This window comes from Sturnus vulgaris, chromosome 21 (genome assembly GCF_052056855.1).
Source record: "Sturnus vulgaris isolate bStuVul1 chromosome 21, bStuVul1.hap1, whole genome shotgun sequence".
Lineage (NCBI taxonomy): Eukaryota > Metazoa > Chordata > Aves > Passeriformes > Sturnidae > Sturnus > Sturnus vulgaris.
This window is the reverse complement of record NC_142263.1, coordinates 1204507-1220655: the sequence shown is the minus strand read 5'-3', so window position 1 is coordinate 1220655 and position 16149 is coordinate 1204507. Positions and strand designations below refer to the sequence as shown.

Genomic DNA, 16149 nt, shown 5'->3' with positions numbered 1-16149 from the left:
ACCTCCAAAGACACAACCCTGTGGGGTTTCAAGCTACTGGTGAAATGCCAAGAAAACCCCTCCAGCAGCAGATTCCAAAGGACTCTTACAGGAGGGAAATGGCAAGTTTGGACAATTCATTGCTCAGTTCTCAAAAAAAAAGTTACAACTTCAGATGTCTCTTAGAAAACCGACCCTTTTCTCCCAAACAATCTGAGCTTTGATGAACTGTTATTTTGCAACACAGTAAGATTAGTCAGGACTAATCCCAGCTGGGCTCTGTAGCAAGGATTAGGACAAACAGGTTCTCTGTGGCAGAGTTGGGTGATGACAGGCCATGGGCCACAGCCCCAGCCCTGCAGCTCTGCTTGGGAAACCTCCTGCTTCCCAAATTTCATCAGGAATAACAATAAGCAATGATGTTGTATGGATAATATTTGCATTATTCTCCCTTGGAAAGCCCTGGTTTCCATCGCTCCCGTTTTGAGAACAAAAACTTGTCATTTTACAGTAGTTGGCACTTTTTTTTTTTTTAACAAGATTATTTGCCTTTGCCTTCCTAGTAATTTATTTTCTATATAACTTATTAATTCCCCCACATATGTGTTGTGCTAGAAAGCCAAAAATTACTCTGAGAAATAAGTATTATGCAGCATATCCAACTAAACACTCCACTGATAACACAGACCTAAGGAAGGTAATGAGGAAAAAAAATCTAATACTTCTATAAAGAGACACTTCATTAAGGTAATTAGGAGAATCATTTAAAGCAGTTATGAGGATTATTAAGACACAAAAGAAATTATGCAACAGGGTTTTCACCAAGCAGGCAGACTTACCATTGGTTTATGATGCCTTTAAGGATAACTTTCAGTGGTTTTAATAAGTTTTTGAAAACAGAGACTCATTTCTTGGCAAATGAGTTTCCCTATGCCTGGGAAAAGCATAGTCAGGATCTTTGTGGGGGTTTTTTTTGTTGGGTTTTTTTTGCTTTTTTTATTTGTTTGTTTTGGTGGTTTTTGTTTGGTTTTGGTTTTGTTTTGGGTTTTTTGGGGTTTTTGTTTTGTTTTGTTTTCTTTTTGTGGGGAGGGGATTTGTTGTTTTTTTTTTAATATCTCAGAAAGGTTTGGGTTGGGAGGGGCCTTAAAGCTCACCCAGTTCCACCCCCTGCCATGGGCAGGGACACCTTCCACTCTCCCAGGTTGTTCCAAGCCCCGTCCAGTCTGGCCTTGGACACTTCCAGGGATCACAGAATCCCTGAATATTAGGTTGGAAAAGACCTCCAAGATCACTGAATCCAATCCTTGACCCCTCACCACCCTGCCAGACCACACCACTGGGTGCCACGTCCTGACATTCCTTGGACTCTTCCAGGGATGGGAACTCCAAAAAGTGTTTCTGCCAAGCTGGCAAATAACTGAACAGCTTGTTAAATAATCCAAAAACCCCATTATTTCCCCCAAATCACCCACTGAAGTTACAGAGATCCACGCTGGGACTGCAGGGGCTGCAGCTGCTGCTCACCACGCTGTGCTCCACTACAGAGAGAAATGTGAAACCCTAAAAACTGTCACAGGATAATTCCCCGGGCAATTGGGAATTTGTGAAGATGGGCTCTCTGCCCCCACCTCTCTGCTGTTATTTAATCCCTTGAGACTCAACAGGGACATTCTTCCTTAAAAACCCTGGAGCAGAGGAATTCCACCTCAGGGGGAGAAAAACTGAGCAGCATTTGTAACAGCCACACAGGTTGTGATGTTCCACTGAAAATACTTCCCTGTCAGCCCCCGGATTGCTGTTTTTCCAGAGGAATATGCATTTTTTATTAACGTCTGAAAAATGAGGGCAGCATGATGGGCTCCAAGGAAGAGGCAGGAGGCATTTTTCACAATCCCTTAATTAACTCATGAGCCTAAAGGGGTTTTCTCCACACTCCAACACTTTTAACCCCTCATGGTGGTTTCAGTGACTGAATCTCTCCAGCACCACGTGCTCTCACACCCAGGGATCAATCAATGAGGAACACTTAGATTGCACAAGATCATTTATTTCAGTAACTTTTAGCACGATCTCACCCACATTTCTGTATTTTCTCGTGGACAGGGACATACTGAAATGGTTTCTCACTCTAAAGCTGCTTTTATTCATCTGTGAGGGCTTTGTGACAATGTGAGTACTCCACTGGTATTTTAAAGTGTCTTTATTGAAATTACAATTTTATAAACGCAACATATTTGGATATTATTGTCCTGCTTCTTTCCCAGGATATCCTTTTTTGCCTTCTTTTGTGTCTGTTTTTCGTGCGACTCTACATTAAACCTTCATATATGCATTATATAAAACATTCTTCTGCAGGAGCAGTGTTCTCAAATGCATCCACCTGGGATGCGACTTTGCCTCAACTTTTAAAGCTTTTTTGTTCCTCCACTTTTATTAATTTAGACACCAAGTCAAGTCCATTCTTAGAGTTTTGCTCAAGCACAGAGCGCTCAGCTGCAAGTGTAGAATGCGAGAGCCCGCAAGACCCATCCTATGGGTTCAGCAAGGGAAAATCCCAAACCGAAACGATTTAAACCCGGCCATGCTGAAGGTGATGCGTGAGCTCGGTGCCCGCCTCGCTTCCCCGTGCCCCCGGGGCGGCCATTTTGGGGCCTGCCCCCCCCGGGGAGCGGGCAGAGAGCACGGCATACCGGGACAGAGCATTGAACGCGGCCCTTCGGCCTTTCAGGGGGGACACGGCGGGGACACACAGGGGACACAGCGGTGACACAGCGGTGACACAGCAGTGACACCGCGCGCGCCGCCGCCATCCCCGCCCGCCGCGCGCTCCCGCCGCCCGCGGTGCATTGTGGGAGGGGCCCCGCGCTTGGCGCCAAGCGTGCCCGCCGTCCCGCGCAGTGCATTGTGGGCCGCGCCCTCCCCGGCCGGGCCTAAAGGCGCGGGGCGCCGCACCGGACGTGACGTCACGCAACCGCCGCCGTTTAAGCCGCTGCCGGGAGGTGCGTCTTTCACCCGCTGCGGGGACTGGAGGCGCCTTACGGTGCAACTGAGCTCCCGCAGCCTCGCGCCCTACAGCTGCGCCACCCGCACGGACTCGGCTTCTCTGAAGCGGCAAGAACCGAGGGACTACTTTTGCGGTGGAACCGCGCATGCGCGGGGCGGAAGAGTGAGGGCGCGGCGGAAGACGCGTGCGCTGCTGCTCCGCCGTGAGCGCGGGTGGTGCTGCGGCCGGTGCTGCGTCCCGGGGTGAGATCGGTGCGCGCAGAGGCAGCGCGAGCGGAGCCGCGGGCGCCATTTTGAAGCGGCGGTCGGGGGAGGTGACGAGCGCTCCGAGAGCCCGGCCCGGCCCCGCCACCGCCGCCCCGCACCGCCCCGCGCCGCCGCAAACATTGCCGACCTCGCCATGTCCGGCGGCGGCGTCATCCGCGGCCCAGCCGGCAACAACGACTGCCGCATCTACGTGGGGAACCTGCCCCCCGACATCCGCACCAAGGACATCGAGGACGTGTTCTACAAGTACGGCGCCATCCGCGACATCGACCTGAAGAACCGCCGCGGGGGCCCGCCCTTCGCCTTCGTCGAGTTCGAGGACCCCAGGTGAGACCCCTCAGGGGCTGCCCTGGGCCCCCCAGCCCCAGCGGAGCTCGCCCGGGAGCATCGCCCCGCGCCCTGGGCCGCGCTAACGGGGCCTGGCGAGGCGGCGGGCGGGGAGAGGCGGGCGGGAAGCGGGAACAAAGGCGGGGGGTGCGGCGGCCGCCCTCACCGCCCGCCCCGTGCCGCCCGCAGGGACGCGGAGGACGCCGTCTACGGGCGGGACGGCTACGACTACGATGGGTATCGCCTCCGCGTGGAGTTCCCTCGGAGCGGTCGCGGCACCGGCAGAGGCGGCGGTGGTGGCGGAGGGGGAGGAGCCCCCCGGGGCAGGTACGGCCCTCCGTCCCGGCGCTCGGAGTACAGAGTGATCGTCTCGGGTGAGTCATTGCTCTCTCTCAGCCTAAGTGCTCCCCCGGGGTCCTGCAGGCGCGGTGCTGCTGCGAGCTTCTCCATAAAAAAAAGCATCGCCCCGTGCGCTCTGGGAGGGGAGGAGCTGTGTCCCCGCGATGCTGAGCGCTCCTCTCCTTCGCGCGTGATACAGGAGGTGAGGCTCTAATCCGGTTTTAAAGTCACGTCTTGGTTTTTCTGTAGGGCTGCCTCCAAGTGGAAGTTGGCAGGATTTAAAGGATCACATGCGTGAAGCAGGTGATGTATGTTATGCTGATGTTTTCCGAGATGGCACTGGTGTCGTGGAGTTTGTGCGGAAGGAAGACATGACCTACGCTGTGCGAAAGCTGGATAACACTAAATTTAGATCTCACGAGGTAGGTATCACACTTACTTTCTTTGGCCAGAATTGGATACAAGGGGCTTAACAGTAGGATTTGAAGGTAAGGAACGTGTGGCGTTCACTGTTTGGTTACAAAGCAGCTAAATAAGTGTGTGGTCAGGCTGGACATAGACGTGTAAGCTCTGCTGTCTGTCCCGGCCGTAGTAACGCTGTCTGCAGTCTGTCAGCATGCCTGAAACATGGCCCTGAAGCCTCGACGTTTCAATCGAAAGTTCTGTCTATTCAATAGGGAGAAACTGCCTACATCCGTGTTAAAGTTGATGGCCCAAGAAGCCCAAGCTATGGAAGATCTCGGTCCCGCAGCCGTAGTCGTAGCAGGAGCCGTAGTCGAAGCAACAGCAGAAGCCGCAGTTATTCCCCAAGAAGAAGCAGAGGATCTCCACGCTACTCTCCCCGCCACAGCAGATCCCGATCTCGTACATAAACATCACTCTAGCTCTGATCTTTTTGTAGAACCCCATGTTGTACACAGTTTTCCTTTACTTAGTACAGTCTTTCATTTATTATTTTTTTTTTTAAATTCCAACTGTTTTACTCGAATTGGCTGAAGTGTTGAATTGCATTCTTGTGTAAAATCCCTAGTGAGTATTTGCTCCTCGACACCGACATTCCCCTCCTGTCTTTGGTAAATTGTATTTTAATTGCTGTCAGTCAGGATTGTTCCGGTTTAGTTCTAGTTCAATACCAACATTCTTGGAGCTGTGGTATTGCTGTGTAAATGTCTCAGTGTTCCGCTGTGGTCAAGACGAGCTGGGGATGTTGGGATGTTTGTGGCTAACTTGTCTCTTCTGGGGGATCTTACATTTTATCTTGCCTTTTCGTGTGTCTTTCTGTAGACATATCTGAAGAGATGGATTAAGAATGCTTTGGATTAAAGGATTGTGGAGCACATGTCAATCATTTTAGGATTGTCAAAAGGAGGATTGAGGAGGATCAGATCAATAATGGAGGCAATGGTATGACTCCAAGTGCTATTGTCACAGATGAACTTGGCAGTATTGACCTTATACTGAGAGACAGGGGAATTGAGGCCGAGCACCTACGTGTCCCCACGTGTCGCTTCAGGCATGTTCTCGTGACCGCAGGCTGCGATTGCTCTTCTCTTTTAAAACTTCCTTTTTTCTGGGGGGGCAATTGTGGCCAAATCCCTGCTTTTGTAAATCTCTATTCCATTCTAGTTTTTGTTGGTTTGTTTTTTTTTTTAAAGGAATAACCGGGGCCAGGGGGGGAAGTATTGGTTTATTTGTCCCGCAGCGTTTGGTTACAAGTGTCCATGTCTGTAGTATCCGTACACTTGTAGTAGAACTTGCAATCAGAGTATAATATCAATACTGCTAAAATCTGCATGTCCTCTGTGTGACTGATACAGCGTGGCTGTTGCATTTTTATAAGTACCAGAATGAAAGCAAAATAAAAATAGCAAACCTAGTGGGGAATAATTTAAGTCTCAGCCCTGCCCCCTCAGACTAATTCACGATTGACTCACAATCCGTGTGAAAACACCGATTGTTAACGTTCCCTCCAGCTGGGAGTGCAGCTGTAGTCCAGCCATTCCATAGTAGGTGGATAGACCGAGCAGTTAAAGCTTTTCCAGTTTAGTAAAACCATTTTTTACAACCACAAAACCTCGTACCCACCAATGCGTTGAGTATGTTGGCATTTCCAGTTGACATATTGTAAATATTTACAATGTTTCCTCCAAATAGTAATTAACATTTCTAAAGACATTATCTGAGCATCACCATTGGAAAGTTTGTTTTGGGGAATTGATAGTTATTACTGTACATCTGAATTTAATTGATGGCAAACATAACTGATCATTCCCCAGAATCCTATTTTTTCATTACAGTATCTAACTTTTTGCCTCCTCTTTTTTGGTTTTGCTGGTTATAAAGGTTTGGATTGGAGAGGGCTCACTGGATCCCAATCCTTGGAGCTGGATCATTGGATTCAAATCATAATGTGGATAGGATAGGGAGGCTGAATTACAAGGATTCATGGAGCGGGATCAAATTACCAGGAACATAGGAGTGGATTCCTGCCCCAACCAAACCGCATTCGTGTGGATTTTTTTATTCAACTCAATTGGCTATTCCAAAGATATTTTTTTTTCCTATTTTTGACGATTGGAGCCCTTAAGATGCACGATGGAGTTTTGCATTTTTTTGGTAAAAGGAGCAAAGCGAGGACCTGGAGAGGTACGCTGGAGCAATCTCCTTGGAAGGATTCAGCACGAGTAGATGGTAAACCTTAAAGGGGAAAAAGGGGGGTTTGTTTAAAAAAAAAAAAGTAAATAAGTCATTTCTCTAAATTTAAAGACCAAAAATTGGAGTTAAAGATGACGTAGGTTTCAATTGGCCATTGCTTTTTTTCTTTGACAAATAAAATTTTTACAAAAACAAGCCCCGTGTCATCGTTGGTCGCAGAGTCTCGTCCTCGCCTGCCGCCCTCGCCTTGGGGATCCAGACAAAAGCCTTTTGTGTGGAACAGAGCTGGAGTGTTCCACAGGAAGTGTCCATGTTTGAGCTTCTCCTCAATAAAGGATCAGTTCCCTGGGAAATGGGTGGAATTTGGTAGATTGGGAAGGGAAAAGAATGAATTCTCCATGCTTAAAGGAGGGAGCGTTACTGTGAGTGTTGATAGGAGATCACGTGGGGAACACGGGAGATTGATGGGCTTGTTCTGGGGATAAATGGTCTGAATGACCATCACTGCTGTGGGTGGATGGAGCAGGAGTTGGGATCCTGTGTAATCCTTGAGCTGTGCCCATGGCCCTCCTCTGGCACTCGTGGCCAGGCTGGACCAGCACCTTCCCACGTAGACACTGGCTGGATGCCCAAAGGAGGCTGTGCTCCTGGGACAGGGGTGGCTGTGACAGAGAAGCTTGTTAGGATGTGGGAAACAATAGAGGGCTCCATGGCACACGAATGTGAGCTGGAGCAAAGGTGAAGTTTGCCCAAAAACCTCAAACTCTTCTGGGCATTGATCTGTTAGGTCGCTACTGGTGAAGGAAGCTGAAAGTGATTTTAAAGGGTACAGGTGTGCTCATGGTGTTTCACAAAGCAAACCTGAAGGGTTTGGTGTACCAGGACTGGAGTTTGGAGCTCCTCTCCAAAGGACCCACCTGAGGAGTGAAGGTCCGAGATGTGTGCTGGAGGGACAGGAAGGCTGGAACTCGGGATTACCTGTACAGGTGTGTGCTGGAGATGCAGGAAGGCAGCTGGAACTCGGGATTACCTGTACAGGTGTATGCTGGAGGTACAGGAAGGCTGTAATTTGTCCAGCCTGCTCCTGGCACCAGGGAGCAGCGGGTGCAGGATGTGCTCCAAGTCTCACCTGTGTGTGGATCAACTGCTGGAGCAGGAACTACGTGAGGATTGTTTGCTCCTGAGATTATCTCAGTGGTTTGGATCACCCTGTGGATGCTCCGGGAGGGCACTGACTCCCAGGAAGAGGAGGTGGGAACGCAGTGTTCTCTACTTTGGCGTTTGTGGAGTGTCACCTTCCTGGAAAGCTCCTGACGTGGAGTCAGCGCAGCTCTGCCAGAAGGCTGCGATCCTCCCCGCGGGGTGGAGAGGCTGCCTTTCCATTTCCCCTGGACAATGGGAGGGAACACAGCACTCCTGGGTTCTCTCTCGTTTTGGCTTTCCCCCCCCCTGCAAGGGGAGAGTTCGGGTCACTCCAGGAGAAGCTGCTGTTCTGTTCCTGCCCCAGCAGCACCCGCTCGCTTTGTTCTCTGTGTCCCAGCTGAGGTGTTTGTGAAGCACTTTGAGATCCTGTAATAAACCTGTTCCCAGTGTGGAGCTCTCTTGCATTCCCTTTTTTCCCATAAAATTGTTTCCATCACTGTACTGTGAACAGCCAGCCAGGCAGTGCTGGAGCAGGGAAACCATCGGGTGAAGCAAGGCTTTCCCCAAGTGCCCTGTGTTTTAATTTCAGATTCTGATCCAGCGTGTTCCACCGTCCTCAGGGGGAACATCATGTTCTCTGATTGACATAAAATAGAGGAATTAAATTAATATCTCAGAAATGTGCTGTGAACCAGGTTTGACAGCATTAGGAGAAGTTAACTGGAGGAGGCTGTGCCTCCTGACACACTCTCAGTTTTTAATTATACCACGTTATGAGTTCATTAACATTGTGACAGGGATGGTGAGGAGTCGGTGAGTTTTGGGAGCAACACTCGTGTGCCTGGCACAACCCAGGGAGCCTGGTGTCATCTCTTCTGCCCTTCACCTTCTCCAAGGGTGAAAGTAAATCTGAGTAAGTGCCTGTTTGACTTCCCCCGTGGGGAATTCCTGGGAGCCATCCGCTCACCCGGCTGGGGCTGGTGAGCAAAGCTGGCATTGATTTTAATGTCGTGCATTAGTGGGAACGGCCTGGCTGAGCCACCAGCACCTCTTCCGGGAAGGTATTTGCTAGGATTTCAACAGATGCCAACCAAGGCACCAGGTGTCTTCTTTCATGAACGTGTTCTTCCTGAAACTAAATGCTTTGAGAGTCCATTCTCTCTGAAAAAGGTGGAAAGGGGCAGGGCAATGGAATTGCCTTTGTTAAAGCGAAGGGGGCATCCCAACATAACCCCCTCTCCTAAATCCTTTTTCCACCCAGAAGCAGATGGATTTCTGCAGCGTTCGCTCCCCGCTGCTTCCACCCGGCAGCACCGAGTGAGCCGCGCCATTCCCGCAGGGAATCTGCCTGTCCCGATGCTCCTGCGCTTCCGATAGTGCCGCTTTGTTGGTACAACTGAGGGCGATTGTGTGCCCGGGGCTGGGTGGCCCCTCCGTGCCGCCCTCGGCCGCGCAGCTGCCCGGCAGCCCGGCCCGATACTGCCTTCTTTGTGCCAGCACTTCGGGAAGAGCCCTGGAGAGGCAGGGAATCTCCCCTCCTTAATTGCACATCGTCCTGATAGCCCCGTGCTTAATAAACCCGACACTAGCTCCGAAATAGAAACGGTTAGAAAACTTGTGGTTTCTCCTAGAAACCACAGTTTGGGGTTTTTTTTTTCCTGTTGTTTGCTTGGGGTTTTTTTGTTGTTATTTTTTAAAAGAAACTTCTGCTTTAGAACAGGAGATTCTTTCATTGATCTATGTGCGCTGGTTGTGCCGTGAGGTTTCTTGCTCCTGATAACAGCAGTTTTTAGCTGTGCAGCGAAATTAGAGTCATTTCTAGATTGGCTTAAAACAGCCCCAGCTCTGGTGAGAATCCCCCATGCCGAGTGCAGAATGATCCTCGCTGCACCTGCACGGGAAGAGCAGTTTATCTGGAATTGCAGTTGGAGCGGCTTCAAATAGAAAGCTGAATTATTAGGGGAAAATGAAGATTTCAGGCAGTTCCCTGTGTAATAAACCTTCCCTAAAATCCGTCTCCCGCACGGCTGAAGGTGAGTCAGTGATGCACCCACCCGCACTGCGCGGTCCTTGCAGTGCTTTGTCCTATCCCGGCGGAGCTGCGGGATGGGATGGGATGGGCACAGAGCCTGGCAGAGTCATGGGACAGAGCGGGCACGGAGCCCGGCAGAGCTGCAGGACAGGACGGGCATGGAGCAGAACAGAGCTGCAGGATGGGATGGGCACAGAGCCCGGCAGGGCTGTGGGATGGGCATGGAAGAGGACAGAGCTGCGGGATGGGATGGGCACAGAGCCTGGCAGGGCTGTGGGATGGGCATGGAACAGAACAGAGCTGCGGGATGGGATGGGATGGGCACAGAGCCCGGCAGAGCTGCGGGATGGGCACAGAGCCTGGCAGGGCTGTGGGATGGGCATGGAAGAGGACAGAGCTGCGGGATGGGATGGGATGGGCACGGAGCCCGGCAGAGCCGCGGGATGGTGCTGGAGCCCGGCAGAGCCGCAGGATAGGCACGGAGCCCGGCAGTGCCGTGGGATGGTCACCGAAGCTGGCAGAGCCGTGGGATGGGCATGGAGCCTGGCAGAACTGCGGGACGGGACGGGCACAGAGCCCGGCAGAGCCGCAGGATGAGCTGCAGCCTCTCCTGGCGCTCCCTCACCTCTCTCCTGGGGGCTGGGGGGACCTGGCTCACCTCTGCGTCCCCTCCCGCCGGCGGGCTGGGCGGATGGGCCGCTAGCAGAGCCATTAACATAATTTTATGCACTAATTTGTGTAATCATTAAAGAGTCGAGCAGGGCATTGTTCACATGAGTAATTACCTCTATATTCTAATAGCTCTAATTCATCCCTTTAGTGAGTTTCGTGTTTCAGTGACTCAGCCACGATTCACGCTTCGGGTCCTGTATTTTTTTTCAGAAATGCCCGTTTCCCGCATGACTTGGTTGCCCTCCGCGCAGCTGATGACGTGACAGATCCTGACGAGCTCAGAGCACGCGGATGCCGACCTGGGAAGATTTGCCAGCGTGGATCCGGGGCTCTGGGGCTGACTGCATCCCACGGGGTGTTTGAGTGGCTGGGATGCTGCGGAGAGCAGCTGCCAGCGGAAATTTAAACAAGAGCAACTTGGCAGTTTTGCTGAACTCTGGGTATTTTCCTTCTGACAAAGAGCAGGGCTGTATTTTTGTAGTGATTTTTGATACAAGATGAAACACGGGGGGGAAATTCCGCTGTGCAGACTCTGGATCCATCGATTCTCCATCCTCACACGTGCGTGTCTTTACAGGGTGCAGGCAGGAGGGAAGGCACGGGGAGCATCATTTTCTGCCTGATTTGCAGGATGACACAGGATATTTTCCCGAAGGCACCGAAATTAATTTGAGGCAGAGCTGCCTGCTACCACCAAAGGTTTTGTTTCCCCCTTGGAAACATGGAGCAAAGTTGGTTCCTTGGCCCGTGAGAGCAGGGATGTTCTGCCCGAGGCTCCCTCCAGCACCGGATGCTCATCCCTGTGGGATCAGCTGAGCGATGCAGATGAATGCACAGACATTGATTATTTTGGAGACAATCCATAACTGCCAAATGAGATTAAACACCACCCAGGTCCCAGAAAAAAAATAAAAGTAAATAGCAAAGAATAAAGAAAATGGGGCACGGCATTGGCAAATGGTCCTGGGGGACCATCTAGCCGAGTGTTAATCCCTGCCATCCCCATCCCTGAAGGATTTCGGAGCTCTCTGCTGCTATTAATCGCAGCAGCCCTGCAGGGAAGGTAATGCAGCATTATCCGTGTTTTCCAGCTGTGGCTGGGGAGGAGAGAAGCAGCCGGCTCGGCCGAGCTTTGCCGTGTGTCAGTGAAAGATCAGGGATTAGCGTTAGGATTTCCTCGCTGGCTCGGCTGCTCTAATTCAGTGGTCATGATTTTTCCTAAATGCACTGACCTGATGTGCCTGCTGCTGTACATCCCGTGCCCGGGAGAAGCCGGGGCAGATGGTGGGAAGGGGAGCAAGGCAGGAGCGGATGTTTCCCTGCAGTCCTTGGCCCCGCAGGAATTATTACTAAAAATGGTCACTGGTGATTAACCGGAGCAGAGCGCTGCTAAGTAATTGGTACGGGCTCTGGCTCGGGAAGTTTTTAAATCAAACTGGGAAACAGTTTTCCTGGAGAGCAGCAGAGTTGAGCAGGTTCAAAGGCACAGTGCTGAGGGCAGCGTGGGGCAGGGGGTGAGCAGGGGTCGGTGAGCACCTGCCAGGAAGGCTCTGAAATGTCCCAGACAGAAAAAGCTGTGACCTCCTTGTGTCTGTGCACACCCTGCGAATGATAAGGATTCACAGGAGCTGTGTCTGCCCGTTCCATCCCTGGAAGTGTTCAAGGATGGAGCTTGGAGAAACCTGGTCTAGTGGAAGGTGCCCCTGCCCGTGGCAGGGGGGTGGAACTGGATGATCTTCAACATCGCTTCCAGCTCAAACCATTCCACAATTCTCGGGTTTCATTTTTTCACCAGGGCACAGAGATGAGCACGGGCAGGGACCCTGCAGGCCACCCCAGCAGCATCCCCGGGACCAGCGTGGCAACCGAGGGGCGACTCTTCCTCTCCATAGGGCGCAGATGACAGCGGCCGTTTTATGGGGAGAAAAAAAAAAAAAAAAAAAAGTTGTGACGGAGGTTACTAAAATAACAACAAAAAGCCGCTGGGCGCTGGCGGCGTGGGGCAGTGCGGTGCTCAAGGTGCCAAGCAGAGATTAGCCCAGGCACGGCTGGGGACAAGGAGGTGGCGAGAGATAAGGGCACTTCCCGGCGTGCGGCCACAGGGCTAAACATAGCCCAGGGCTCGCTGTCCCTCGCCCGCCGGATGCTCCGAGCGCCTCCCGCCCGTCCACGGCGTGTGCTGAGCCCCGGGGGGAGGCAGCAGCCCCGTCCCTGCCGGGGAAAGCCGGGCTCGGGCTGGAGGGGAGCCGCAATCCGCCCGCTGCGGTGCCCAGGGAGAGGAGACAGTGATGGATCCACAGAGATTAGGGAGGATGAGGAAATCCCAGAAAGGCAGGAAGGGTTTCCCGTGGCAGGTGTGTGGCTGAGGGGGACAGGGAGTGCAGGAGGTGCAGCAGGGAAGAAAGAGCTCGGCAGCACTGCAGGGAAGGGAGTGACCATTGCAGGGCAGTTTGCCATGGGAATGCTCTCACCAGGGAATGCTTAAAGCATGGAGTAACCGCGAGGCTTTTCCTGCCTGGCGGGAGCCCGGGCATCGCCCGGCGCTGGGGGAGCCCAGAAATGGTGAGAGTGTGGTGGGAGCTGACACCAGCTCCGTGCGGGCCCGGGGGTCTCCCTGCTGTCGCAGCACCGTGTGGCCCTGGCACCACAGCCCCACTGCCCCGGGCATCCCCCTGGCTTCTCCAGCTTCCCTCCCTCCCTCCTCACACATCACCGCAGCATCGCACCGCAGAGTTTGGGGCTAAACGCAGGAAAGCAGAGCAGGGAGCACGCTCTGCCATCCCTGCTGAGTGCCAGTGACCACGCTCCTTCCCCTGGGGCAGCTCCTCGCTGCTTTCCCCCTGAACGCTGTCCTGCCTCTGAGTGCTTCAGCCGAGCTGGCTGGCGATTTCCTGCATCCTATTTCCCTCTTTTGAAAAGCGAAGCCATCTTTCAGATGCGCTCATTACGAGAAGGCTCCGGCGCTCCGGGGCTGGCTGGGTGGTGGCCCTGGCACGGCACGGGCAGGACAGGGCATCGCTGCCACCCTCCACGGCGAGATGGAGACTGTGACTGTGGGCAGCCACCTGGCAAGAGCTTTATCCTTTTCCTTTCCCTTTTCCCATTCCTTTTCCTTTCTGTTCCCCTTTCCATTTCCCTCTAATAAATGGGTTGTGTGTCCCTGCAGCACCTTCCACCCTCGTTTTGCTGCGGGTCAGGAATGCCCATCCAGCAGGTGCTGGGCAGTGGGAGACCATGGGATGCTCTTTGGAGGATGCTGGATCATCCCACAGGTTCCTCCCAAGGCACGCTCTGCTCCCACACCTGTTTCCCACAGATGTAATTCACTGTGTCTGTTCAGTGTCCCTGATCGCTTTGAGAGGGAATCGAGGCTGCAAAGAGAGAAACCAGAGAAGACAGAACTTGGGAAGCAGCTGAAGGGAAATTGCCTGCGGGGAGCACACTCTCAGCACCATCAGCACAGCTTATTTACACACTCGAGGGCTCTCCAGCCCCACAGAGCTGCGAAATTCAAAGCCCGCTGTGGAAGTCAGAGCATGAACAGAAAGGGGTTCCTCTACAGCTGAAATCTTTGCCCAGTTTCTGTTGTAAGTGATGAAGCACACGCTGGCCCAGCAGAGGCGGAGCAGGGGCTGTCAGAGGAGCTGGGGGATGCGTGGTGCTGGCACGGGGCAGAGCACGGCTGTGACACCGAGGGGCAGCTCCGCTGCTGGCCTGTCCCTGGGAGGCTTCCCACAACCTTGGCACGGGCAGGAGACACCCAGCAGCATTCCCTTCCTCCCTAACCATGTGGGAAGCGCCAAGGGAGAAGGAGGGAAGATTTGAGTTTGGAAAGGCAGAAAAGCGCAGCCTCAGGACGGTGGTAAATGGGCCACACGGTTCCCAGTGCCCTAGAAATTCCCTGTGCGCTGCACAGCGGGGTGGCTGCTGATGCTATCGCTGTCCCAGCTCCATGACTAAGGGAGCTGGAAGGTATAAATTAAATAACACAGCACTTTCAAGCCGCCTGTTATGTGGGTTTGTCCTAAGCAGTGCTGTTTTAATTAAGATGGAGAGTTTACAAATCTAACCTTTGTTTATTCTGCTTTGGGGCATATATAATGTAAATACGTGTTTTCAAACACTGTGGCTTTTTAGACTTCCAGTTATAATTCTGGGTAAAGGAAAGTTCGTCAGGTTTGGCACAGACTTGCCCTTTCTAAATAGAGCTCCTGCGAGTCCTTCCCCCCGGGGACTCTCTCAGCTCGCTCTGCTCCCAGCCCAGCCCTGGGATGTGTCGGGGTAAAAGAGGGGCTGGGAGGGCCCAGCAGGGCACTGCCAAGAGGGAAGTGGGTTCCAGCTCCGTTTCCCTCTTGTCTGACTTAGCTGCGAGTCTCGCAGGTTTTGTTCCTCTCGGTGCTTTAGCTGTGAAAACAAGAACAGAGTTTAGGCGGCTACGTGCTCGTCGGGATTTCTCCGATGAGTCAGTGATACGCTTGGGTAGTTTTCTTAGCCTTTAATTGAAGTGAGTGTGAGCCCTTAACAAAGAGCTCTCCCAAGTCTTCCTTAATAAGCGTTAACAAAAATAACCAAGCGACCGGGAGGGAAATAACCAGGGGTGGCAGTGGTGTCCTCTCCCCTGGAACGTGGGGCTCCTCCGGGCTCTCCGGGCTCGGAACACCGGGCAGGACAGGGACACGAGGGGGTGATCCAGCTGGGAAAAAACATCTGGGATGAGCAGAGACAATCTCCAGGCGAGCCGGGCTGGTGGAGTGCTGCACTGGCAAACCCCTTTGGCTCCTTTTTTTGGTCTCTTTTTCTCAGTGAGGCTCTTCTGCAAAGCAAGGGCAGTATTTTGCAGTGCTGTGCATCAGCACAGAGCTCTGCTGTGGTGCAAAACCAAGCAGGTTCCAAACTCCCTGAGGCACACGGACCCTTGCAGCTGCAGGTGCTCCCAAGCAGGCTGGGCCACTCCAGGCAGCCAAGCCCCTGGGCACATAGTCCCAAACTTCCCTCTGGTGTCACAAGGCTGAGAAACTTTTTTGTTTCAAATGCAAACACGTTTTGACATAACCACTTGACTCTGGCACTGGAGTTTCAAGGAAAAAAGCCTGAGAGGCGTGAAAGAACCGCAGGCATCTCTCGGAACAGAGCAAGGACTGTTTTGCAATGTTCTGGGAAGGTGAAGAAATGCCTGGGGAGGGCTGAGGACCAGCGCTGCAGGAGCCAGGTGACCTGCCCAACGCTGCACAAAGGTGTGCCCTGGTCCCTGCTCTGTCCCCACTCTCCCTCCTCCCTGCTGCGCCAAGAGCTGCAGCTTCAGGACCGGCCTTTGCATTATCTGTAACAGTAGACAAAAAAACCACCCGAGTGTCCCACATGGGAGGAAGTCACAGCGGCCAAATTTAGCCCTGCACGCTGCAGCCAGGGCACCTCGGCCACTTCTCCTCACGCCCGGTGCCACCGAGGCCTCGGATGCTCAGCAGGGATCCGGGCCTGAGCAAAGAGGATTGATCAGAGCTGGGGAAAAATAAATAATAAAGTGCTGTAAGCCTGTTCTCATCTCCCCAGTGGCAGTGAAGGCAACGGGAGGTCAGGATTAATACCCCCCTCCTGTGACAGTGTTAAACCTGCCACACTCAGGTGTCGAAGAAATGCGGGGTGTCCCTCAGATGCCACCTGAGGCAGGGCACAGATGTTCCCCGCATCCATCCCTGTCCTGGGAGCACCAGGGAGGTGCAAGGGGCCGTCCC

General features: G+C 52.9%; 1 protein-coding gene and 1 long non-coding RNA gene across 3 annotated transcripts; both read left to right on the top strand.

Moving 5' to 3' along the window:
- The first annotated feature begins 2170 nt into the window (after positions 1-2170).
- SRSF1 (serine and arginine rich splicing factor 1) lies at positions 2171-6765 on the top strand. 2 transcript variants are annotated; one of them, XR_015807878.1, is made up of 5 exons: positions 2171-3576; positions 3766-3950; positions 4165-4337; positions 4593-5319; positions 6259-6765. XR_015807878.1 is itself a non-coding variant. In XM_014881209.2 (4 exons), exons 1-4 carry the CDS (start codon positions 3383-3385, stop codon positions 4785-4787), a joined length of 747 nt encoding a protein of 248 aa, XP_014736695.1. In that variant the 5' UTR covers positions 2171-3382; the 3' UTR covers positions 4788-6765. The 2 variants fall into 2 exon arrangements, 1 of the variants encoding a protein (XP_014736695.1); XM_014881209.2 differs by having other exon boundaries at positions 4593-6765.
- Positions 6766-9160: 2395 nt separating this feature from the next.
- On the top strand, positions 9161-10851 carry LOC148221474 (uncharacterized). The gene is made up of 2 exons (XR_015807879.1): positions 9161-9746; positions 10628-10851. It is a non-coding gene; the product is annotated as an uncharacterized LOC148221474 (long non-coding RNA).
- The last annotated feature ends 5298 nt before the right edge of the window (positions 10852-16149 follow it).

Bases quoted from the DNA above. Each gene is read 5' to 3' on its own strand.
- SRSF1 (XM_014881209.2), top strand. From the start codon at position 3,383: ATGTCCGGCGGCGGCGTCATCCGCGGCCCAGCCGGCAACAACGACTGC. The intron at 3,951-4,164 runs GTGAGTCATTGC...GTTTTTCTGTAG, and splicing joins GTACAGAGTGATCGTCTCGG to GGCTGCCTCCAAGTGGAAGT. The intron at 4,338-4,592 runs GTAGGTATCACA...TCTATTCAATAG, and splicing joins CTAAATTTAGATCTCACGAG to GGAGAAACTGCCTACATCCG.